This window comes from Dromiciops gliroides, chromosome 2 (genome assembly GCF_019393635.1).
Source record: "Dromiciops gliroides isolate mDroGli1 chromosome 2, mDroGli1.pri, whole genome shotgun sequence".
NCBI lineage: Eukaryota > Metazoa > Chordata > Mammalia > Microbiotheria > Microbiotheriidae > Dromiciops > Dromiciops gliroides.
The window spans coordinates 434,883,920-434,909,172 of record NC_057862.1 but is presented as its reverse complement, the minus strand read 5'-3'; the positions used below and the strand labels follow the sequence as shown (position 1 = coordinate 434,909,172).

Sequence of the window (25,253 nt, the reverse complement as noted above, 5' to 3'; positions counted from 1 at the left end):
CAGACCTATGAGCCCCAAGGAGCCAGAGGCAGGGCAACAGAGCCAAGTGACCCCTACCTGGCTGTCATATATTCATGAATGGAGAGGAAGTTTGATATAATAAACTAGGAATCAGGAAAGACCTGGCCAAGTTCAAATCCATTCTCCTGTACTCTCTGGCTTTGTTATCACAGGCAAGTCACTTAATCAATCAATAATCAACTAACATTTATTAAATTCCTACTGTGAGAAATGATTCCTTTGGACCCCTACTCTATTGCAATCAGTATTAATCAGTTTGATATTTTACATAAATCATAAAGGGATAATTAGATAAGATAGGTTCTTACAGCAGGCCTTTATAAGGGACTACAAACTTTAATGTAATGTTCGTACTTGTTTACCAGTTCGGAAGCCCACTTGCGCAACCACAGGAATGCTGACCAAGTATCTCCATCCCGTTTTACTCAAATTCCACATCCAAACCCAGCGTGGGTGGGATGCCTTGATGCTTTGGAAGGTCCCCCAACTTTTTTTGTACCTCTGGACCATTCTCTTTTAGCCAACACGAACAGGTGACCATCTTGTGACCACTTAGTCAGTGAAGATGCCCTCTGCTATTTCCAACTTGTGACCCCCTTGCTAATAGGTCATTTTTGGTGCTCAAGAGCAAGGTCTATCAAACAACGATAATCTGTATTTCACCATGCCTTACTATTTGGTGTCAAACCCTGTAAAAGCAAGGCCCTGGAGGAAGTGAGCATCTCAGATCATGAGGAAGATTTGAGGTCCACTTCATTAGAAAGGACCATGGACCCTTTAATAAAGTGTCATTGGGGGGCAGCTAGGTGGCGCAGTGGATAGAGCACCGGCCCTGGAGTCAGGAGTACCTGAGTTCAAATCCGGCCTCAGACACTTAACACACACTTACTAGCTGTGTGACCCTGGGCAAGTCACTTAACCCCAATTGCCTCACTAAAAAAATAAAAAATAAAAAAAAATAAAGTGTCATTGGCTCAGAGCTCCACCTCAGTGGTTTTTCTTGCAGATTGGGCAATTATAATCCCCACACTACTATATGCAAAGCCCATACCGGGCACTGAAAATACAAAGGCTAAAATGAAGAAGGCTCTTGCATTCTTGGGGGCGGGAGTGGGTAAGATCACAGAGAGGACACCATATGTACAGTACAGTGCTTTGATGGAGCTGTGATATCAGCAATGTCAGCAACCCTTCGGACAGTACAATTCACAATCGATTGACCTATTCTCATCTAGCAGGACTCTTGCTTGCATCCCCCACAGGGGACCCATCTAATATTCCGCTGGAGCTCTTGAAACTGCATGTCTACCAGTGGGGCACAAAAGCTGGTCACTGACTTATCCTTTGTTCTTGCTACAGAGAGCGAGCCCATCTCTCTCTGCAGTCACACCTCCTGCTGATGACACCCCTTTATGCTACTTCTCTTGAACAATTCTCCATTGATAACCTGGCACATGGTTGTTGCTCAGCTATTCAACTGTGTCTGACTCTTCGTGACCTCGTGAACCATACTGTCCATGGGGTTTTCTTAGTAAAGATACTGGAGTGGTTTGCCATTGCCTTCTCCAGTGGATTAAGGCAAACAGAAGTGAAGTGACTTGCCATGGGTCACACAGCTAGTAAGTATCTGAAGGTAGATTTGAATTCAGGTCTTTCTGACTCCAGGCCCAACATTCTATCCATTGAGCCATCCAGCTACCTAAAGTGGTGGATAGAGGCTGGCTATTACTATTCTGACCCATTTTTCACCTCTCTGTTGGGTGACCCACAATTTTTTATTCTTCAGAGATGAAGAACTGTCACCATATGTCATCGTCATTGGAAGGAGATATATATGGCAGCTAGGTGGTGCAGTGGATAGAGCACAGACCCTGGAGTCAGGAGGACTTCAGTTTAAATCCCACCTCAGACACTTGACACTTACTAGCTGTGTGACCCTGGGCAAGTCACTTAACCCCCACTGCCTCACAAAAAAAAAAAAAAGGAAGGAAGGAAGGAGATATATATACATAGGCACATGTGTATATATATACAATACACACACATGTTATATGTAACCATATATTATATATGCATACACACATATATATATGTATGTACATATATGCACATACACATATAAACCAAATCTGTGATTTCACTAGTCCAGAGAGCTAGTACTTGATGAGGAACTCCTTCCTACACAGTTTAGCACCTGCACAACAACTTACAGCCTTATAGATACTGAGATACTGAGAAATTAAGTAACTTGCTTCAGGTGACACAAAATGTGTCCGAGGTAGGACCTGAACCCAGGATCTCCTGATTCCAAGGCCAGCTCTCTGTCCACTATACCATATTGCTCTGAGGCAGCTAGATGGTGCTGTAAAGTATTGGGCATGAAGTCAGGAAGATCCAAGTTCAAATTTGACCTCAGGTACTTACTAGCTGTGTGACCAATGGCAAGTCACTTCCATCTGCCTCAATTTCCTCAACAGTAAAATGAGGCTAATAAGAGCACCTGCCTTCCAGAGCTGTTGTGAGGAACAAATGAGATAAAACTTGTAAAGCCCTATCTAAATGCTTACTCCTTTCGCTTCTCCTCCCTGGCCTCTCATAACTGGAGGAATATTGCTTCAGGTTGAAGCTGAGGGTCATTACAAGCACTATCCAGTTTCCCACTAGCAATCTAGACTGCTCTCCTCCTGTTCAATTCCAGGCCCAGATGATTGTGCATTTGAGTGTCCAAGCAAGATATACATACTGACAGCCCGGCAACAGTCTTGTCCGTCATATTCCATATCACAGTCTAAACCATAAGTAATCTTCATCCACCTGGTTTGCTAATCAGATTCAATTCTTTTGCGTGATTACAGATCTCATTTGGGAGGCAATGTTTCAGGGCTTGATGCCCTCAGCACAACGTCGTCTGCAAACAAGCAGAGCTCACTGTGTTGGACGTTGTCCACATCAGTGGCAAACAACTTTGGTGAACAGATGTCTTTCCATTGTATGCTTCATTTCACATTAATACCCAGAGGCTCATCAAACAGAGTTTGAGAAGCAGGGTAATGTGGTACAAAGAACCCTGGATTCAGACTCTGAGAACCTGGGGTGGAGTTCTGGTTCTTCCACTTATTGGACTAGTCACTTAATCTCCCTGGGCCTCGGTTTCTTTATCTGGAAATGGAAGGAGTCGGACTAGGTGACTTTTTAAGTTTCCTTCCAACTCCAAAGCAGGTATTTGTTTTGTTTGACTATATGTGTTTATAATTGTTTTTTTGGGTTTGGGTTTGGATTGGGGTTTTTTGTTTTCCCAGTTGGGGGCAAGGAATATGGACCTGAAAATAAAATAAAATTGAATTTGAAATTTTTTTTTTATAATTTAAAAAAGAATCCCTCAACACTTTCATAATTATTGCCTCCAGCATGAATACTGTCTGTGCATACTTAGTCTAGACCAAGTCTAGTCTTATACTAGTCTGTGCATACTTAGTTCTTTGGCTGCTCAGTTGTTTCAGTTGTGTCTGACTTTGTGACCCCATCTGGGGTTTTCTTGGCAGAGATACTGTAGGAGTGTGCCATTTCTTTCTCCACATCATTTTACAGATGAGTCAACTGAGGCCAACAGGGTTAAGTGACTTGCCCAGGGTCACACAGCTAGTAAGTGTCTGAGGTTAGATTTGAACTTATGAAGAGAGTCTTCCTGACTCCAGGGCTTCCACTCTATCCCAGGGCTTCTTAAACTTTTTCCATTCACAACCCCTTTTCACCCAAGAAATTTCTACGTGACACCAGGTATATGGGTACATAAAATAGGTATACGTAACTTTTTACTGTTGCCAAATTTTTTGCGACCTCCACATTCAGTTTTTCAGCCCTCAGTTTAAGAAGCTTTGCTCTATCCATTTTGACACCTAAGCTGCTCCTCCTTACTCCCAGTTCCTATCTTTGTTTTCTTTAATGCCACTTTTACACCCTCATGAGTATATTGTACACTGTGATGCATAAGGCTACATGTGGTATCTCTACTGCTGTCAAGAAGAGAGAAAAGAGTTTATTATGAAAAATCTTCATAGACCTTTTCCATTGTTTACCTTATATGAGATGTTTTTTTCTTACTTGGAATCCTGCCAAGCTTTCTTGGCAATATTTTCCCTTCTACTGCTTCTCAATGAATTGCAAAGTGATATTGTTTATACTATCCCATCATCCTTCTCCATAAGATTCCACAAATGAGCTATGTCATACTTTTGTCCATCTTTGAAATGAAGCCCCTTAGGATTAAAGTATATGTGCTATTTGATTTTGGAGGATCTTAACAAGATATTTTTCCCCCCAAGCAATGAGGGTTAAGTGATTTGCCCAGGGTCACATGTGTCAAGTATCTGAGGTCAGATTTGAACTCAGGTTCTGAATCCAGGGCCAGTGCTTTATCCACTGTGCCACCTAGCTGCCCCTGCTGCATTTAATTTCTTAATGTATTTATTTTTTTATTTTTTTGCACAGGGCAATGAGGGTTAAGTGACTTGCCCAAGGTCACACAGCTAGTATGTGTCAAGTGTCTGAGGCCGGATTTGAACTCAGGTCCTCCTGAATCCAGGGCTGGTGTTTTATCCACTGCACCACCTAGCTGCCCCCTGCATTTATTTTCAAAGTAGGTTTTGTTTTTATTTTTTTTTTAAACAATTGCAAAACTCCTAAGTACTAAAATACATGATGAACAACTCTCCCGTGAAATTCTGTCTCTTGTTTCCTTTGGATACAGGATGAAACCAACTCCATCAACTCCTTTATTCACTTCTCCAAGGAGAATCTATGAACCATCTTCCCTTCTAGCCAAAATTTTCTTTTGTCTTTTCATTACAGTCACAGTGGGAATGTCAAACACTAATTTGATTCATAACCTATAGCAATCTATCCACTGTATCTCATACATGGGATACTGGGGGCAGCTAGATGGCGCAGTGGATAGAGCACCGGCCCTGGAGTCAGGAGGACCTGAGTTCAAATCCAGCCTCAGATACTTAATACTTACTAGCTGTGTGACCCTGGGCAAGTCACTTAACCCCAATTGCCTCACCAAAAAAAAAAAAAAATACATGGGATACCAACAGCTAGGTTAATGCTTATAGGTGGTCCAAAAACTATGTCATTCTTGTCATTCTCTAGTTCTTTTCTTTTTAAAAAAATATTATTTTAATTTATTTTTGTTTTATTAAAACTGCTTCCTTCATTAAATAAAGCCTCCTTCTAGATTTGTTTGTGCATTTCTACACTGTTCCGAAGTGTTACATCCATGGTGTTGACAATCACTGAAAAGTTTCATAAAGCAGATGATTAAGGTGACTATAATGTTTCATACATATTACCCATTTCACATACAATCAATACATCTCTATAGGAAATTAAGAAGTCTCCCCATGTCCCAAAGTAAACATCTGCTTAATGATCTTCCCTGGCTTAGAAACATAGGAGCAGCAAAGTTTTGACAGATATACAACTTAAGATATCACAAGCCTCCTAGCTTGTCAACATGTGTTGTCATTTTCATCAGCAAACCAAGGTACTACAGAGGTATAATTTGTTTTGTATAACAATTTAGTGTACATAAAGGTGTTGCACATTCACTGAAGAATGCATTGTGGGGGCAGCTAGGTGGTGCAGTGGATAGAGCACTGGAGTCAGGAGCACCTGAGTTCAAATCCGGTCTCAGACACTTGACACTTACTAGCTGTGTGACCCTGGGCAAGTCACTTAACACCGATTGCCTCACTGCCCCCCCCAAAAAAAATGCATTGTGATTCCCGAATGAAAGATTAATTCATCAGAACAAAGTCTTACCACCAGTGAATGGAAGAGCTTTACTACAGGTTCAAGGAGTTGCTTCCTATGTTCTATGTACTTCAAATAGTGCTTTGAAAGATTAGTTTTCACTATTAATGTGCACAATTTTAAGATAGTTTTTTATCTTAATAGTATTTTTTCAGTTACATGTAAAAATAGTTTTCAACATTAATTTTTATAAAACTTCGAGTTCCAAATTTTTCTCCCTTTCTCCTTTTCCTCCCCCTTCCCAAGATGGCAAACAATCTGACATAAATTATATTTGTACAATCACATTAAACATTTCCACATTAGTCGTGTTGTGAAAGAAGAATTGGAACAAAAGGGAAAAACCTCAAAAAAGAAAAAAAAAAACCACAAAAAGTAAAAATAGCATGGTTCAATCTTCATTCAGATTCCACAGTTCTTTTTCTGGATATGGAGAGCATTTTCCATCATGAGTCCTTTGAAATTGTCTTGGATCATTACATTGCTGAGAAGAACGAAGTCTATCATAGCTGATCATCACACAATGTTGCTGTTACTGTGTACAATGTTCTCTTGGTTCTGCTCACTTCACTCAGCATCAGTTAAGGAAGTCTTTATCAGACATTAACTGTTCAAGTAGAGACAGCCTAATGATTTACCTCTCTATTTAGTGAATTAATGTTGGTTATTGAATTTTTGAGGAAAAGTGCTTTCCATTCATTCAAACCCTTAAAGCCAGTTTCTATTTAGCTCAAGGAAGGTTGTTTATTTGTTAGGGTTTTTTTTTTTGCAGGGCAATGAGGGTTAAGCGACTTGCCCAGGGTCACACAGCTAGTAAGTGTCAAATGTCTGAGGCTGGATTTGAACTCAGGTCCTCCTGAATCCAGGGCCAGTGCTTTATCTACTTCGCCACCTAGCTGCCCCTGTTAATTTGTTTTAATGGGCCTAAATTGCTATCAGATTATGACCAATAGAGTAATCAAAGGAGAGATAGTAACTATAGAAGTTACAAACATGTCTATTAATTCTTCAATCTATCCTTGTAGCCACTTTTTTTGTTGTTTTAATTGTATAATTAAAAATTCTGAACTTAAACAATAATCTTAAAGCCAACTTGCCAAATAGACTGTCAGCTAGCAAAAATTTAATTTACAACCATGAAACTTTAGACTCGAGATTTATTTAGGGTTATTTTATACAGGTTTATATAATATCTAGTTTAATCTAGAACAAGACAGCTCCCCCTCAGTGAAACCCTGGCCTAAATATATTTGTTTTACATTTTTAGCAAAAAGATACATTAAACATGAAAGCTTTTCAGCTTGTGTCACTGAATGTCCATCTACACAGGACTTCCTTCAAAAGCTGTAATTAAAGATCCTCCTAGTTTCTCAGAAACACAAGCGCAGTTGAAGTCTTCTGGCCCATTTGCTTGACATTGGGTTTTAAATTTCTTTTTGATTGCATCCTTGGAGCTTGCATAGATCATTTTACTTTTAAGAAGTGCTAGTTCTGGGGCCCATAGAAAAAACGTCAGTTCTTCTATTCTTGATTCCTCTGTTTCAAAGCTTGCATCACATAAAGCGTAGGAACAATCCCTTTCAGGAAGCGTTCCCACAAAGTGCTTGAAAGGATCTGTAATGGTTACACCAACATCTCTCCCACTAAGGTCTCTTTGCCTTCTTCCACAATGATGCATTTTTTGTCAGCACTAAGACAAAAGATAATTGCCTTCTTTCTTTTCTTGATTTCTTCTGACGTGGAACATTTGGAGCCTTTGCATCATAGAAAATGTGGCTTACTTCATTCATCAGCTACTTGCACCCCTGAGGCCATCTTTCCAAAGACCTCGAGCCAGAACCTGGTCAGGTTCTGTTGGAGGCAGAGAGGAGGGAGAGCCAAGATCTCCAACACTGCTACTGTCAAGAGTGTGGAGGAGTGCACCAGCCCCAGATTCAGGAGCACCTGAGTTCAAATCCAGCCTCAGACACTTGACATTTACTAGCTGTGCGACCCTGGGCAAGTCACTTAACCCTCATTGCCCCAAGGGGAAAAAAGAGAGGGGGGAGCATTTTCCTCTAAGAAAGAGGATGGAGGTGACACAGAGGCTGCCCAGGACATCTGGCTGGCGAGCGAGTGATCCTCTCCCTCTTTTCCACCACTCTGTCGCTATCACTGCAGCAGTAGAAAGAAGCTTCACAAGAATGAGGACCACTTTGTACCTGCCTTTGTTTGATGGGTTGCTGTGGCCAAAGAATTCATCACCCAGCAGTCAACCTAATGAGCCTCTCTTTATGTGGCTATGCTAGTCCTGGAAAAGTAGGGCACATGCACATGGATAAGTATAATGCAAGAAGAGGAATGAAGGGAGGGGGAGGATGTGAGAGAATGGACAATGTGTCACAGGAAAATCCGAGGAAGAAAAATGGACTAACTTAGCTGACCCTGGGAGACTTCTTAGAGGCAACACCCAAGTTGATTCTCAAAGGAAGAAAAGATTTTTGAAATGTAGAGTTGAGGTAAAAGTGTATCCCAGTTGTAATATGAGTTGTGTAGGTCATGCGCAAATGTTCCCTGCCCGTTTCTAGCTGATCAATCAATTATTAAACATTTATTGCATGCCTACCATGTGTTATCACATGTTAGAGAATGTTTGAGTGTAATGGAAATAATGAACTCCCAGCAGCTTCCGACTTTGTGGCAACTCAATGGTGAAAGGAAATTTTGGTACAACATGGCAAACCCTGAATGGACCCTTGGTCCTCTCTCTGGACTCTCACCAGCCTTTCCCTTCCAGGCATTGAGGAAACTGGCATTGTCCTTCAGGATTATAATTCCTAGAAGGCCCTGCAGCCAGGTCCCAGAGCCTTTCCCTTTGCACAGGGAGAATAGGTCTGAATACCTGGTTACATAGGAATATGGGCACAGCTTGTAGGGATGCACAAAGAGATATGGAATGTTGAGTTCAGGCAATAGTTTAGTGGTCCTGTTTGGCTGCAAAGTAATGCTGATGGTAACATAGACCTTGCTTTCAAGTAGCTTATAATTTTCATGAGGGAGAATACATTAACATCTGAGTGGTGCAGGAATTCTTTCCATGAACACACCTGACTTACAGGGGCACTAGAGGTGGAAAGGCAAGTAGGTGGGAGCCTTGGTGACTACATAAATCACTAGGTAACAACCCAGACTGCAGCTGTTCCAGCTCCCAGACCCGCTTCAGTTTCTCTCTGGCATGCAGAGCAGGACCCAAACCTCAATCTGGCTTCCTGCAGTTTTCATCCCAGCTCCCACCTAGTAATCAACCAACCAATCAATAATCATGTATTAAGTGCCTACCATGTGCCAGGCTATCCCTCTGTGTATTCAGGAACAGACTAGCCTAGGTTCCTCATGGCTCCTTGGAAATCAATCCAGATTGTATATATATATAACCTATATCAGATTGTTTTCTGTCTTGGGGAGGGGGGAGGGAAGGGAGGGAGGGAGAAAAATTTGGAACTCAAAATCTTAGAAAGACAAATGTTGAAAACTATTTTGATATGTAACTGGAAAATAATAAAATACTTTTAAAATTAAAAACAAAGAAATCAATCCAGATTCATTTAGTCTAGGGTTGGATACATAAAAGTGATCCCTTTCACTTTATCAAAATGGAGCTTAGACTACAATCTATTAAGATTCTTATTTCCTTCCCAACTTTAGGCAACCCAAAGGACTAGATACTCCCATTAGACATAGAATATTTTTACCCAATGGAACAAAAATAGAAGATACAGCTTTAAAATCCACAGGTAGCCTTAGCAGACCCACTCCAGGAGGGGTGAAATCTGAAATCTCCAGTCTCCTCTGCTTAAGTTCTTTGGCAGAGGCTTCACTTCTGCCAAAGAAGCAGCCACACCTAGAGGCTAGCTGCAGAGGAGGGTGATCAGACATCTGTAATATCAAAATCCAATTTCAAAGTCACAAAAAGAGGAAAGAGAATAGTCTCATCACCTGACAGATGAGGATCCCCATATATCCTGACTACTGGGGGAAGAGCTTTTGCCTCCTGGCTCATCACCAGGTGATATCTGGACTCCCAAGACTACTTGGAGGATGTCTCTGGTACATTTGACGTCACCTTCTTTTGCTCCCCCCAGACCTAGAGCCCACAAGATTGATCGCAGTAGGCTGGAGTCCTTCTGCCCATGTAGCATCTCAGGCAAGTTCTCTGCAGGTCTTCTTTGGACTTGTTTGCCATAAAAGAGTTGACCACCTTCGTTCTAAATGCCTTTAGCACAGCATGATGGGATCTTCACGACAACTCCATTCACATTAAGCCCCTGAAACTACACAAACCACCATGGCCCATCCCCTTGGCACCATTAGGATGAGTATAATGCAGGGGAATGCAAAGAACAAAAAGTCTGGAGCAAACCCAAGCTGTTTAGACTATGAGGTCCATTCAGCCAAGATCTAAACAGAGAATGAGAGTTGGATCATCCTCCATATCCCACCCTTCAAGTACCCAAAGGTTCTGTCTGGCTTTGGTTTTCTTTTCTTCCTATACCCTCTCTCTTAATGATCTCAGATCCCAAGAGTTCAATGATTATCTCAATGTAAATGACTCCTAAATCAATAAATTTAGCCCTAATTTCTTTTCTGAGTTTCACTTCCACATCACTAACTGCCTGCCGGACATCTCCGACTAAGCCTGTTATAGTTGTCTCAAATTCAACATATACAAAACAGAATTTATTATCTTCTCTGTTAAACCCACTGCTCCTCCTTCAAACTCCCCCTTTCTGTGGAAGGCAGAACTATCCTTCCAGGAATTTATGATCCTAACCTCAAAAAGGTCGTTGATTTTTCACTCAATCTCACTTCCCACAGGCAATCAATCAGTTAACAAATTTTGCTGCTTTTCCCTCCACAAAATCTCTCACTTATTTCCCCTTCTCCCCACTCACATAGCTACCTCTTGTGTTTCATAACCTCTTCATCTCCTGCCAAGATTACTACAATAATGTCCCAGTTGGTCTCCCAGATTCCATTCTCTCTCCTCTCTCCCCCACATAGCAGCCAACAGAATCTTCCTAATGAAGGTCACTTCCTTGCTCAAGAATTTTCAGTGATTTCCTGTTGTCTCTAGAAGAAAATGCAAACTCTTCATTTGACAATTAAAGCCCTTCATACATTAATTATAATGACCAAGCTTGGCCACAGAGAAGACACATGAGAATATACCTCTTCACAAAAAAAAAAAAAAAGACTATGCCTCTTGCTATTTTGGGTTTTGTTTTTGTTTTTGTGGGGCAATAAGGGTTAAGTGACTTGCCCAGGGTCACAAGCTAGTAAGTGTCAAGTATCTAAGGCCAGATTTGAACTCAGGTCCTCCTGAATCCAGGGCAGTGCTTTATTCACTGTGCCACCTAGTTGCCCCACCTCTCACTTTTTTTTGCAGAGGTTGGGAACTATGAGTGGACATCACTGGGTATAACATCACACTTGGTTGATGTGTTGGTTGGGGGGTTTTCTTTTTTTTAAGGAAGGCATGTTAGGTGGGGGAGGGGAGCATATTTTTGGGAAACAATGGTGCTATAAAAACAAGATATCAAAATAAATTGTAAATTAAAAACACTAAAAAATTATCAACAAAAAAGAAAACCCTTCAATCTATCTTTCTAGACTTATTATTCCCCTTCACACATTCCAGTGTGCACCAGTCTACATACTGGTCTATGTGCTCTTTCCCAAATTGGGCATTCTATCTCTTGCCTTGGAATCTTTGCACAGACTGTTCCACAAGCCTGGAATGCCACCCTCCCCCCTTTCCTCTCTTTCCCCTTTCCCTCCCATACCTCTTCCCTCCCCCTCTTACAATACAATCCCCAGATGTCTTCAAGGTTCAGCTCAGGTGCCATCTCCGGTGAGAAAGCTTTCCTGGTCCTCATATCGCTAATGCTCTCATCCTCCAATAAGAGTATTTGTGAAGTACTTAGCACCGTCCCTGGTACACAGCAGGAACTAAATCAATGCTTGTTCCCCTCCCTTTCCCCCTCTTCAAGTTATCTTGTATTGAATTATCAAATAAATTGTCCACGTAAACGTTATTATCCTCCCCACCCCACCCCACCCCCCAGCTCTAAGCTCCTAGAGGGCAGGAAGTATTTTCTGATTTGTTTTTGCTTCCCTGGCCCCCAGCATAGGCCCTTCCTCAGATTGATTTTTCACTCGAGGCAGTTCTTTGGAGGGCAGCATTTCCCCCGGAGTGGATGCTCATTGAATGAAACTGTCAAGGAAGTGATTTGAAAAATCTGAAATAGTAGAAATCAGGTTCACCTGAAGGGTTCTGGGAAGGCTTCATAGAGAGAGGACTCTCAGTGATCTTTGAAGAAAGGGAGGAATGTCCATGGAGTGACATAGTATTGGGTTGAGGAGGGGTAGGGAACACAAGTCATTCTAACTGGAGAAGGGGTTATTAACCTTTTCTGTGTCACAGACCACCCCTTGGTTGGTCTATGAGCCCACCAAGACAATGGGCCCCTTCTCAGAATGTTTTTGAGCAATTGAAGGAAATGCTAAATTTCAGGTAGAGGTTAGTGAAAACAAAGGTGTGATTTTTTTCCATTCCAAGTTCACACAGGTCCTGAAATCTATCCATGGACACTTCAGGGGAATCCAAGGAGCCCATATTAACAACCTCTGAGTTAGAAGGTCATTTGCACAGAAGAGATGATTGGCAGTTTCAGGAACTGGTTAGCTGGAAGAAGACCCCTTGTGAGGGCTGATGGCCACCAGAGGTTGAGGGCTCCCAAGAGTCCCACCAACCAAAGCCCCTTTCTGGTCTAGGGGAGAGGATGGAGCAGAGATAGAGAGTGGGTATTGGGCTCCCAAAAGTCCATCTTCACCATCCCTGACATTCCAGGGGCAAATCCTTTCTTGACACATAATAAGTATTTAATAAATGCTTATTGATGGGGGCAGCTGGGTGACGCAGTGGATAGAGCACCGGCCCTGGATTCAGGAGTACCTGAGTTCAAATCCGGCCTCAGACACTTAACACTTACTAGCTGTGTGACCCTGGGCTAGTCACTTAACCCCAATTGCCTCACTAAAAAAAAACAAAAACAAAACAAACAAACAAAATGCTTATTGACTGATGTAACCACTTTGTGTATGTGTGTTGACCTATATAAATTGTTCTCTTTCTTGGTCTCTTCTCTCTTACTTTCCCCGTTCTGAATTGTTTCCCATCTGAGCCACTCAGCTGAGGTTAATGCTGAGGCCTATCTTTGCTCACACCTCACCTGCTACAAAGGCAAAGTTGCAGGGAAGTAGAGGGGGAGGGAACTTTGTGTTCAGGGACTTTTAGGCCCCTTCCTGTGGTTTTGTCGACTGTGAATGTGGGGGTGGCAGGATGAGGGGGGAGTGTAGTGCTGCTGAGACATATTGGAAATGAGTCATTAAAGACAAGTGAATTAAAGAAGAGAGAAGATTAGGGTTTGAGGTATTAGTCAGGGAGGGGAGAAACACCCACCCCCACACATACACAGGAGGAGTCCAATAGATGTGACCCATCTCCTGGGAAGGGACCCTTCATTTATAATTGGCATATGATCTAAGAAAGAAGCCCCCCCCCCATTTCTGTTCCACCTGCAGAAAAGAGAGAGACATAGGATTCTAGATTGGGTTTTGGAGAGGAGAAGGGGAACCACCCTAGAAAACTCCTTACATGTAGTCAGGAGGGCCCTGGATAGTTCTAGAAATAATTGACACTTCTGACAATGTGCTTGCCTCAAGGTGGTGAGTCACTGGTCTCTCTCTTGGCCCTAGATACAGGGATTCTGTTAACCTGGGGTCCAAGAATTAAAAAAAAATATTTGATAACCGTATTTCAATACAATTGGTTTCCTTTATAGTCCTATTTTATTTTATTAACTTAAAAATGTTATTCTGGGGGGCAGCTAGGTGGCACAGTGAATAAAGCACTGGCCTTGGATTCAGAAGGACCTGAGTTCAAATCTAGCCTCGGACCTTTGACACTAGCTGTGTGACCCTGGGCAAGTCACTTAACATTCATTTCCCCTGCAAAAAAAAAACCCAACATTATTCTGAGAAGGGGTCCATAGGCTTTACCAGTCTGTCCATAACATGAAAAAGGTTTAAAAACTCAGCAATGGAAGCTCAGGCTCCTTGACTGTTTTTTGACTCATGCCTTGTGAGCTAATGTGGGCCCAGGTTTTTCCCTTCTCTGCTTTGCCCTTCTGCTGACCCTACTCAGTATCTCCATGACAGAAACTACCTGGCTACTGGTGCTATAAAGAATGTGCCCAGTTGAGCCACATTGTCCTCCTGATCCTCTTCTCCAACCTGAAACCCTGAAAGATAGCTTAGCCTGATGTCTTACCCCATGCCGGCACAGACATTCACGGATGGGAAGCCTAGAAAGCAGCAAGATTATCTTGTACAGTTGCCACGGTTACCATAATAGCAATAAGAACAAGCACCTCTTAGTATCTTCTGCCTTCTCTCCAGGAGAAACAACGAAATGGGAGAATAGATAGAACTCTTCTTCCTCTTCCAGTTTCTTTGTCTCAAGGCACCAGAAGGCTAGGCCCCAGGGAAGCTGCTTCACAACAAACTCTCAGGGTAGGCTGTTCCCTTCAGGCTGAGATGTTTGGTTGTGTTGATGAAGAGCATGGCACTAACAGTGTTGCCGCCTGTGCTGGGCTGGTCCTGTACCAGAGAGGGCCGCCAATATCTGTCTCCTGGCACTGGCTTCCCCCTCCCAAACTATTACCCCTCCAGGAAACTCCCTCCTCCATGATTAGGACTCCTGCCTTGGACCCTTCTTTTGGGGGACCAGATGGGGGCCTATTCTCCAGCTTTTACCTCCTGTCTTCCTTTGAGGCTCAGTGCTCCTGGGCCCTTCTAAATCTTCCCCACATAGAGGAGCATGAAGGTGATCAAAGGATCAAAAGACCTTAGAGGAACCAGGGTTACAAATGGTAAGTGACTTGCCCAGGATCATACAGCTAAGTGACTGAGGTGGAATTTTAACCCAGGCTCCTGTGACCCCAAGTCTAATGTTCTATCCACTACACACCTGGGGTGGTTAGGTAGCACAGTGCATAGAGCACTGGACTTGAGGTTAGGGAGACGAGTTTAAATCATATCTCAGATACAAGCTGCATGACCCTGGGCAAGTCATTCAACCTTGGTCTGCCTCAGTTTCCTCATCTGTAAAATGGGGATAATAATACCTATACACACACATCCTGTTGTTGTGAGGATAAAATGAGATAATATTTTAAGTGCTTTGAAAACCTTAAAGTTCTATGTAAATGCTAAATTCTTCTAATATTATTATTATTACTTTACATCGCTTTTAATGGTAATCAACCACATCAAAGGTGATGCATCCTCCGCTATTTCTGGAGCCAAGAGTACACAGCTTGTCCAGGTCAGAGATCAGAATACAAACCCCTTGCAACCCAGCCCAGTGTCGCTCAGAGGGCAGGCAGGGCCTTCCATGCAGAATCTGGATGACAAAGGGAGTGTTTGGGAGAGACCATCTGAAGAAGGTGGGGTTTCAAAGAGGAGCTGCATGACTCCAAACACATTCCTCTCCCTGGGACATTTCCCCTCTAGAGAGTAAGTAGCCCATCAGAAATGAGAATATGGTGCATCACCTCTTTTCTTTTGGGTGTTCCCCTCAGCCCAGATCAAAGGAAATAATGCCACCACGTGCCTCTAGAGACTGTCAGGAAAACTAAAGAAATCTCACAGAAAAATCTCCGCAGCAGAAGCCCCCACCCCCACCCCCACCCCCAGCCATTTATCTGAGATCTCAAAAGCCCCCAGGCCCTACCCTAAATGGCAGAATATCAAAACTCTACAGACCATGGAGGCCAGGCCAGCCCCTCCCCTCACATTCCAAGTTGGGGAGGTGGCTCCCCAAGGTGGTGAGGAGGAGAATAGAAAACTCCAGCTGTGGGGCTTAGGGATGATTGAATGATTCATTCTTTGTTCGGATAGAAATACCAAGGGGAGGGGGGCACAGCTCCCCTGATAAAAGCTAAGTAACAGCTACAACTGTTACCATAGTGACCAAGAGTTGAGACTATAGGCTGAGGAGCTTTGTATGGCGTTGGGAGCTGCAGAAAAACTGAATTGGTTGGGAAAGAAGGAGGGGCTCAGGGGCCAGGGAGTATCCTCTTGGGTGGAGCATTCCGGTGTCATTCTCACCAGGAACCCCATAATCTACCACTGTGGAGGAGAGGGGAAGGAGGTGGAGAATGCCACTTCCTACCAAGGAAGTATCTGCCCGGGTCTCACCTGGGTGAGCTCTCTGGGTTAGATGTGGGGTATATGTGGGAGTGAGATAAGCATCTGCCTATCCTGCTCTGGATCTGGGGTCAGAGGATCTTGGGTACAAATACCAACTTACTACCCATTCTACTTTGGGCAATAATAGTAAACAACAACAACTAGTATTTATGTAGTGCTTTAAGACTTGGAAGGGGCAGCTAGGCGGCTCAGCGGATAGAGCACTGGCTCTGAAGTTTGGAGGATGTGAGTTCAAATTTCACCTCAGACACTTGCTACCTGGGCAAGTCATTTAACCCCAACTGCCTTAAAAAAACCATCTGGGCCATCTCCATTGCCATTGGACCCCGATGGCTCTGGAGGAGAGAATGAGGCTGGTGACTTTGCACAGCCCTTCCTCATTTAAATCCAATTCAGTACAAGTCATGACATCTGTCATGGTCCTCTTCGAGAACAAAGGACAAACAACAAGGCTTGGAAAGCTCTTTGCAAATGTTACTTCATTTGGCCCTCATAAAAACATTGTGAAGTAGATGCTATGACTATGACATTTTACAGATGAGTAAACTGAGGCTGAGGTTAAGCGACTTCCCCAGGGTCACACAGCTAGTAAGTATCTGATGTAGGATTCAAACTAACAGGATTCTTCCTGACTCCATGTCTAGAGCTATAGCCACTGGGCCACCTAGCTGTGTCCAAAGTCAGCTAACTTCCCTGGGTCTCACTTGCTTCAACTATAAAACTGAAGTGCTCTAAGGTCTTTTCCAGGCCTAGATCTATGATCCTATGACCATCGAATTCCCTGTGCTTCCTAAAAGCTTCTCTGACCAATGTCCGCACTGCAAAGCTTCCCACCTTTCAATCCCTAATTGTGAACCTTCAAGCTGTTCCCCTACAGATATAAGAGACCCAGACTCATTGGAAAGTGGCTGTTTGGGTCTTGGTTGTCATTTATTCTCTCCAGGTCACAGGGAGGAACCAAGAGCTCATTAATGAATAAGGCTCACCTCCTTGGCAAGGTGTGGGCTCCCACCAGCACTTCTCCATCAGCTCCTCAGCTGAAGTATAGCCCCCCATAGTCCCAGAGACAGGGTGAAGTCCCCACACAGCTTAGCTGAGCCTAGGAGGCAGGTGGAGCACATCTGCTCATGCCTGAGCTTCCTCACTCCCCCTAATAAACCTGTCTTCAGCCCCAACCTCATATCAAACCAAGTGCCCAGGTGCCGCCAATCAGTGTGATGAGAACATGCCTGGAGAAGAACAGTCAGCACTGTCCTCCCACTGCTCATCAGAGCCATTTATTCCCTCCCCCTCCCCTCACCAAGAGGGCCACTGATAGATTTCAGGGGCTCTAAGAACTTGGGGGAGAACAAAACTGCATCTTTATTTTTGCTCACCTCCAACTGAAATTGAACATTTCCTTCCTTTATAAAATTGTTTTAAAAATCAATACATTGGGGGCAACTAGGTGGTGCAGTGGATAGAGCACTGGCCCTGGATTCAGGAGTACCTGAGTTCAAATCCAGCCTCAGACACTTGACACTTACTAGCTGTGTGACCCTGGGCAGGTCACTTAACCCCCATTGCCCCACCAAAAAAAAAAAATCAATACATTATTTTGAGGCAGGGTTCACTAGACTGCCATGACATTAAAAAAAAAAAAGTTAAGAGGTCCTGCTGTTGAGGAATTGGCAAAAATCAGGACAGCTGAGAAGTCCTGCAAGGGGACAGGGCTATAAAACAGAGGAGGCTCTCCAGAAAAGAAAATGGGGGAAGGGAACACATATTTATTATGTACCTACTAAGTGAAAGACACTGTACTAAGCACCTCACAGATAGGATTCCCATTTTACAGTTGAGGAAACTGAGGTAAACTGACTTGCTAGTAGGAATCTGGGGCAGGATTTGAACTCAGTATTCCTTATTATACCAGGCCCAGTGCTCTAACCATTGTACCACCTAGCTGCCTCCAGGGCAAAGGGAAAATAGAAGGACTAGAAACTGTGAGAAGCTTGTGTCTAAGGTGCTAACCTGACACCCCTCCCCCTTCTGCACCAAGATATTAAATTTATTTATTTATTAAGTGCATCCTATGAGCAAGGTGCTATGTTAGGTGCCAAGACTGCAAAGAGACAATAAATGTCCTATTCTCAAGGAGCTCTAGCCAGAGGAATGAGGGGGGCCAAGTACACCAAAAGCTGTGATATAAGGGGGAGGAAGTGCTATGAAAAACATGAGGAGGGAGAGATCGCTTTTACCTGGGTGTGGATGGAAGTGAGGGAGGGGAGCCTGGGAAGGATTCACCCAGGAGGCATGTGAGCTAGGCCTTGTAGGGAAGGACTTCAATGAACAGAAAGAGGCTCAGGAAGGGCTACATTCTAAGGACCACAAAGATGAGAACCATGGAATGTGGAAAAGGTAAAGGGAGATGTGAATCTCAGTTCTCCACTTTACCCCCATGTGACCTTGTCTCTAAATCTCTCCCCATTCGCACTTTCCTTATCTTTAAAGCTGAGGTGACTCCAAAGGCCCTTCTGCTCTAAATCTATGCTTTTATGATCTTAGGAGAGATTCTGGGGCAAATAGGTTGAGGTCATGTGGCAGATGGCCTTGAATGCCAGGATTTGGCATTTATACATAATTTAACCTCCAGTGGGGAGTCACTGAAGATTTCTGGGGAGAAGAGGGATATGATCAAAGTGTTGCATTAGGAAAATTACTTGGATAGCAGTGCAAAGGATGGAGTGGAAAGGGAATAGACCACAGGTAGGAAGACCACCCAGGAGGATATTCTAATAGTCTGGGCAAGAAGAGAAAGGGCCTGAACTGCAGCATTTGCAGGAGCGATGAAGGCAAGGGGACATGTGATGATATTTTGAAGGCAGAAATGAGAGGATTTGGCTGTGTGGAAAGAAACAAGAGGGGCAGCTAGGTGGTACAGTGGATAGAGCACTGGCCCTGGAATCAAGAGGACCTGAGTTCAGATCTGGCCTCAGACACTTAACACTTACTAGCTGTGTGACCCTGGGCAAGTCACTTAACCCCAATTGCCTCACTAAAAAAAAGAAAAAAAGAAAAAGAAACAAGAGCCAAAGGCACCTCCAAGGTCAAGAGCCCAGGAGACTGGGACGAGGTGCCATTAACGGGTAGAAAGGTTAGCAGGAAGGGCAATTTTAGGGGGGAAATCAGATTTCCGGGTGGGCAGTTCCAACTCCATAGGTCCATCCCTGCTCCCGACTCTCCACTTTACTCAGGTCAGGCAGGGCTAAGGAGGAGTTGGGACTACACGACTTAATATCCCTCTTCTCTAGACACATAAGAACAGGAAAACACCACCATACCTCACTTACCATAACTATGGATCCCATTTATGTAATAGAGCCAGTTAAGGTCCCCTTGCTGCCTCCCCTCCCACTTCTACCCCCAAGTACATACAATATTGATCTCTCCTTGGAGTCTTACCTTGTAGACCTGAGAGAAGAAGCCACTCCCGATAAGTTCAGCATCAAAGTTCTCCCAGAATTCTAGCCTGCGGACAGCTGTGCGTAGTCTCTGCCAGCGATCAACCTGGAGATATGTGTCTGAAGACTCCCCATCATAGGACCCCGGGCTGGATGGTTCAGGGGCCATCGTGCCCGTCTCACACATGATGGGGACTGCTAGAGGACGATAAAGCAGACAACCTGGGACCTGAGGACAGATGGGTATATGTAAGTGTTGGGAGGGTAGGGATTTGCAAAGTCAAAGGTCTCCCAATTGGGACCATCAACATAACTGGGACCCAGCCAGACTCTGATGCCTAACCCAGCCTCGTGGACAGAGATGCTCTTGTCAGTACCAATTGTGTGATCTTGGGCTAGTCATAAGATCATAAAGCTAGAGCTGGAAGAGACCTCAGAGATCATGTAGCCCAGCCCCCTCATTTTACACATGAGGAAACCTAGGGATGTTAAATAGTCCAATGAGGAAGAAATGAACCCAATGGGGAAATGAACCCAGGTCCTCTGGGTCATCTTTCCATTGTACTGTGAATTTTTGTTTTGGTTTTTTTTTTGGTTTTGGTGAGGCAATTGGGGTTAAGTGACTTGTCCAGGGTCACACAGCTAGTAAGTATTAAGTGTCTGAGGCCGGATTTGAACTCAGGTCCTCCTGAATCCAGGGCCAGTGCTCTATCCACTGTGCCACCTAGCTGCCCCTGTACCGTGAATTTTAACTCTCTCAGCCTCAGTTACCCCATCTGTAAAACAGGATAATCCTTTCACTCCCTGACTCAGAGGAAAGTGTTTCTAAATTTTCAAAGGTTATAGAAATGAGAGCGGTTAGTGCTGCTATTGCACAAGTCCCTTTTATTCCTTAGACCTCAGTTTCCTCATCTGTAAAACAGGAACAATAGTGTCCTCAGCCTTGCGGTAAACCTTAGAGCTTAACCCAAGTAGAAGTGAATATCATCACTGATAGTTTTTGTGTATAATAGCCAAATTCCTAGACAGATTTCTGGGGTCAGTGTCTGGAACATTTTTTTTTTTGGTAGGGCAATGAGAGTTAAGTGACTTGCCCAGGGTCACACAGCTAGTAAGTGTCAAGTGTCTGAGGCCAGATTTGGACTCAGGTCCTCCTGAATCCAGGGCTGGTGCTTTATCCACTGCGCCATCTAGCTGCCCTCCCATCTGGAACACTTTTAGCAGCGCTTGTCCCCCAGCATCCTTTCCCCCACTGAACCACCTTTTGGCACATGAATGGTCCCCTCCAGCCCTCAGGATTGGTGCCACTGCTCCCACCCCCAGCTCTACAGATGATGCTGGACTTGAGCGGCCCAGGCCCCAGCCCTTCCCTATCAGGTGGCGCTCTAGGCTGGGGGTAGGGCCCATTCCTGTTGTTGTTGTTGTTGTTCTGGGAGCTGTTTCTGGAAGCCACAGCTCCCAGGAGAGCAAAGTAATTGCTTCAGCATATGCTTCTGACAGCTCAAGGAAGAGCAGGGTAAGCTGGCCTCCAGCCCAGCTGGAGCAGGGGCAACACCGGCATGTTTGGGAGCAGAGGTGGTGGTGGCAGACACACACCCACAATACCCCAAGAGACAAGAGGCTCCAGGGATAGACACCACTCTGCTTCTGCTCCTAAGGATCTCAAAGCACTTTCTACATAGCACCAAGCACAGTATCAACGCTGCTCTACTTGAGGCAAACTGAGCTACCCAGCGGCTCTGAGGCGATCCCCGGCAACCTCTCCCTGACCTCCACTCCCTGCCAGTACCCTCCCCCTGGGCGTCCATTTTATCCTCATAACCATCTCTCCTCTGAACCCCAGTAACGGTACCAGGAGCTTGACTGTTCACAAAGTGACTGCCTCTCCTTTTACAAATGGACATGTCTCCCCACTGGAGAGCCCCCTTCAAGCCCTGCCCAGCCTAAGACTTCCCTGGGGTCTTGCTAGAAGGAAACTCTATTGGGCTCTCCAAGCTGCAAGGGACCTCAGAGGCCACCCAGGACAACTCTCCACTCACTTAATGCATGAATCCCTTCTACAACAGCCTTTTTACTTGAACAGTTCCAGTGATGGGGAGCTTACTCCTTAGTAGAACAGTCAGTTCAAATGTTGGACATCTCTAGTATAGTTATCCCTTCTACTTTGTGGGGTTTAGAGGGGCCCTGGCAATCTCCAAAACCTGTGTAAAATCCGTAGGGTAGACCCTTCACCTTCACTTTCCTTGCATGATGCCAGAGTCTACTGAAATGCCTTTAAAAAAAAATTTATTGGAGGGGCAGCTAGGTGGCGCAGTTAATAGAGCACGGGGCCTGGAATCAGGAGGACCTGAGTTCAAGTCCAGCCTCAGAGACTTGACACTTACTAGCTGTGTGACCTTGGGCAAGTCACTTAACCCCAATTGCCTCACTTAAAAAAATTTATTGGAATTAACCTTTTAGTTACAAATACAGAACTTTATTAGAAGTTATAAACTATGGAAACTTGTTTTTTTCACTACTGTATTACATACATACAGGGGTTTTTTTTTGGGGGGGGGGGAGACAATGGGGGTTAGGTGACTTGCCCAGGGTCACACAGCTAGTAAGTGTCAAATATTTGAGGCCAGATTTGAACTTAGGTCCTCATGAATCCAGGGCCAGGTCTTTATCCACTGTACCACCTAGCTGACCCCTGGAATGCCTTTTTTATAGCAATTCCACATTTCTGAGTTTCTAAACTTTTCCTGTATTGTCTGCTGGCCTTCTCCTGTCATCTGTGGCTTCTGCAAACCTCCCCTAAAATTCCCATTTAATTTCTTATGCCAATCCTCGAAATACCAGAACCGTGCTGGGGAAAATGGGGAGGTGGAAGGGATAACTGTCGTTGGAAACATCTTCAAATTGGCTCCCAAATTATCTTCCTACAAGCCATCCCCTTCCTTTCCATGGTCTCTAGTTCTTGCCTTCTGGAGAGAAGAGGTACAATCTAATTAATCTGTCTGCCATAGAACAGGCCTTGAAACACTTAATGAGAATGATCATGTCTGTCTTAAGCCTTCTTTTCTCCAAGCTAAACACCCCCAGTTTCTTTCATATGACAAGGTTTTAAGACTCTTCACCCATCTAGGAGGGAGGAGGGAGTGGGGAATCAAGGGAGAACTCAGTGGGGAAAAGCTTTTTCAGCTCTCTTCTCCCCCACCCCAACATACTCCTCCCCTCCATTCCCACGCTGGCAGGCCCCTGCCAGCCAGCCAGACTGTTCTTCAATAGCTCTCTGTGTGGCTGCTGGGATTCCTGGAGGAGGGCAGGGCTTTCAATCTCCAGCCCTCCCTCAATGAGCTGTTTGTCCTCTGCCAGGGGTGGCCCCTTCATCTGACTTAAGGCCCCTCACATACCCCAAGGCTGAATGAAGGCAGCTCATAGCTCTCTCAGGAAGGGGAGCCGGAGTGGTGGGGAGGCAGACAGATGTGGGGGGCACAAGGCAACAGATCGGGAAAAGGAAAGTCCTTACTTGTTCTAAATCCACAGAGAAAATAAGAAAGGATTTATCAGCAATGAAGACTGTCAGAGCCTGGGACCATGGGTCCTGATGGGTCAGAGCGGCATCTCCTCTGAGATTTTTAAGGACAAATCAGCTGTCAGTCTGTCTTTGGGGGGTTAAATGCATCCCTTACAGTGCCTCAATGGCCTCTCCAAGTACCTGGTATGTCCTAAGAACCTAGTATGTCAGCAGGGGCTGGAATACAGGGTCAGGATGGTGGAGGTGCTCAGAATCACAGCATCTGAGCTGAAGGGGACCCTGGAAGCCAGCTAGGCTAACATGTGCCCAAAGAACACTCCCCACTCCAATATACCCTAGTGATTGCTTCACTTTGGGTGGAAGGCCGTCTGTGAGGAGGATTCACAGCTCCGAAATCTGCAAAAGCTACAAATCGGGGCTTGATTTATTGTTTTGTTGATTGTCTAGACCGCACCAAGTGACAGAGAAAATGTTAATAATGCAGATTATTTCCTGAGCACATCCTGCTCCACCCCACCCCCCCCAGCCTTTTGATAAAGAATTGCCAGCACACCCCTGGGAAGAACCCATTACCTCTCAGCACAAATCATTCCATTCTTGGATAGCTGATTCTTAGCATGGGTTTCCTTGCATTCAAGCCTAAATCTGCCTCTTTGCAACTTTTGCCCACTGTGCCAACATCTAGCCTCTGGGGTCAAGCAAAAGAAGTCTAATCCCATGTCCATGTGACAAGCCTCCCACCATTCACCCCTAACCCTTGACCTAGTCCTTTTTTTCCCCAGGTTAAACACACCCAGTTCTTTCAATCGATCAAATCCTTCCTCTTGGGCTGCCCTCCTCTGGACACTCTTTGGCTGAGCAATATCCTTCCCAATCTGTGGTACCCAGAAGTGAATACCATATTTTGGATGTGTTCTGACCAAGGCAGAGTACAGTAGTACTAATACCTACCTTGCTCAGGTCACTATGATTCTATCTGGCCTAAGGTTACATTAAGCCTCTGATGTTATTAATTCATAATGAGTTTCCAGTGCATTAAGACCTTCAGATCTTTTTCAGACAGATTCCTGACTAGCTATGCCTCTCCTAGCTTGTGTTTGTGAAGGTTTTTTTGGTTGTTGTTTGTAACTAAAGTGACAGACATTTATTCCTGTAAAATTTCCTCTCATCAGATTTGACCCCACAACTTTAGACAGACAAAGGGATCCAAGAGTGGAAGGATAAGTCAGATGGGGAAGGAGGAAGAACTCTAACAGTCATTTCCCAAGGTTGAAAGGGACAAGCAAATCCCCCAAACCAAGGCTGGGGCAATACCAAGTGACCAGGAAGATAGAAAGCAGGCTGGCCAGGTCGAACTAGGTCCTGACTTATGTGCCTAATGCTCACCAGGTATTGTGTCAGGAGCTGGAGATATAGACAAAAATGAAATTGTCTCTGTCCACAAGGGCTTAGACACTGTTGGAAGAAACAGCAGATACAAAAATAAGGATATATAAAGCAAATACAAGGTGCTAGGGATGTGAGGGAAAGTAGATGGGGAAGCTCGAGAAAGGCATGATGTCAGAAGTGCCACTTGAGCTAAGGATTCTAAGAGGCCAAGGTGAGGAGAGAAGGCATTCTAGGCATGGACCCAGCATAGGCAAAGTCACATAGGTAGGAGATGCAGTAGGAATATATGAGGAATAGTCAAGAAGGACATTTTGGTAGGACTACAGAGTACCTGAAGGGGAGTAATGATAAGTCTGGAAAAGGAGATTAGAATTGTGAAAGGCTTTATAAAGGCCAAACAAAGGAGTGTGTGCTTGATTCTAGAAGCAACCGGGAATCCCTGTTGATAACTTGGTAAGGCCCATTCTTCAGGAATGTCACTCTAGCAGCAATGTGGAGGATGCACTGGAGAGGGAAGAGACTTGGGGCCAGGTGACCAAGAAGGATGGAATCATATTACCTTCTTTCTAAGCTCTCTGCCATCCTTTTCTGGGTCCTCAATAACAGTGCCTGAATCAATCGATCAATTGATTAGAGGCAATCTGGGTTTAAGTGACTTGCCCAGGGTCACATAGCTAGTAAGTGTCAAGTGTCTGAGGTCACATTTGAACTCAGGTCCTCCTGAATCCAGGGCCAGTGCTTTATCCACTGCGCCA

At 44.4% G+C, this 25,253-nt stretch overlaps 1 protein-coding gene and 1 pseudogene across 2 annotated transcripts in view; both read right to left on the bottom strand.

The window, feature by feature from the left end:
- LOC122738021 (dual specificity testis-specific protein kinase 1-like) overlaps positions 1-25,253 on the bottom strand; it is a 43,730-nt gene that overhangs the window by 9,937 nt on the left and 8,540 nt on the right. For both annotated transcript variants that reach the window (XM_043980061.1, XM_043980062.1), the window contains exon 2: positions 19,591-19,818. In XM_043980061.1, the coding sequence (XP_043835996.1) occupies positions 19,591-19,776 (186 nt within the window). In that variant the 5' untranslated portion in view covers positions 19,777-19,818. The remainder of the gene's footprint in view (positions 1-19,590; positions 19,819-25,253) is intronic.
- On the bottom strand, positions 7,157-7,650 carry LOC122738022 (annotated as a pseudogene).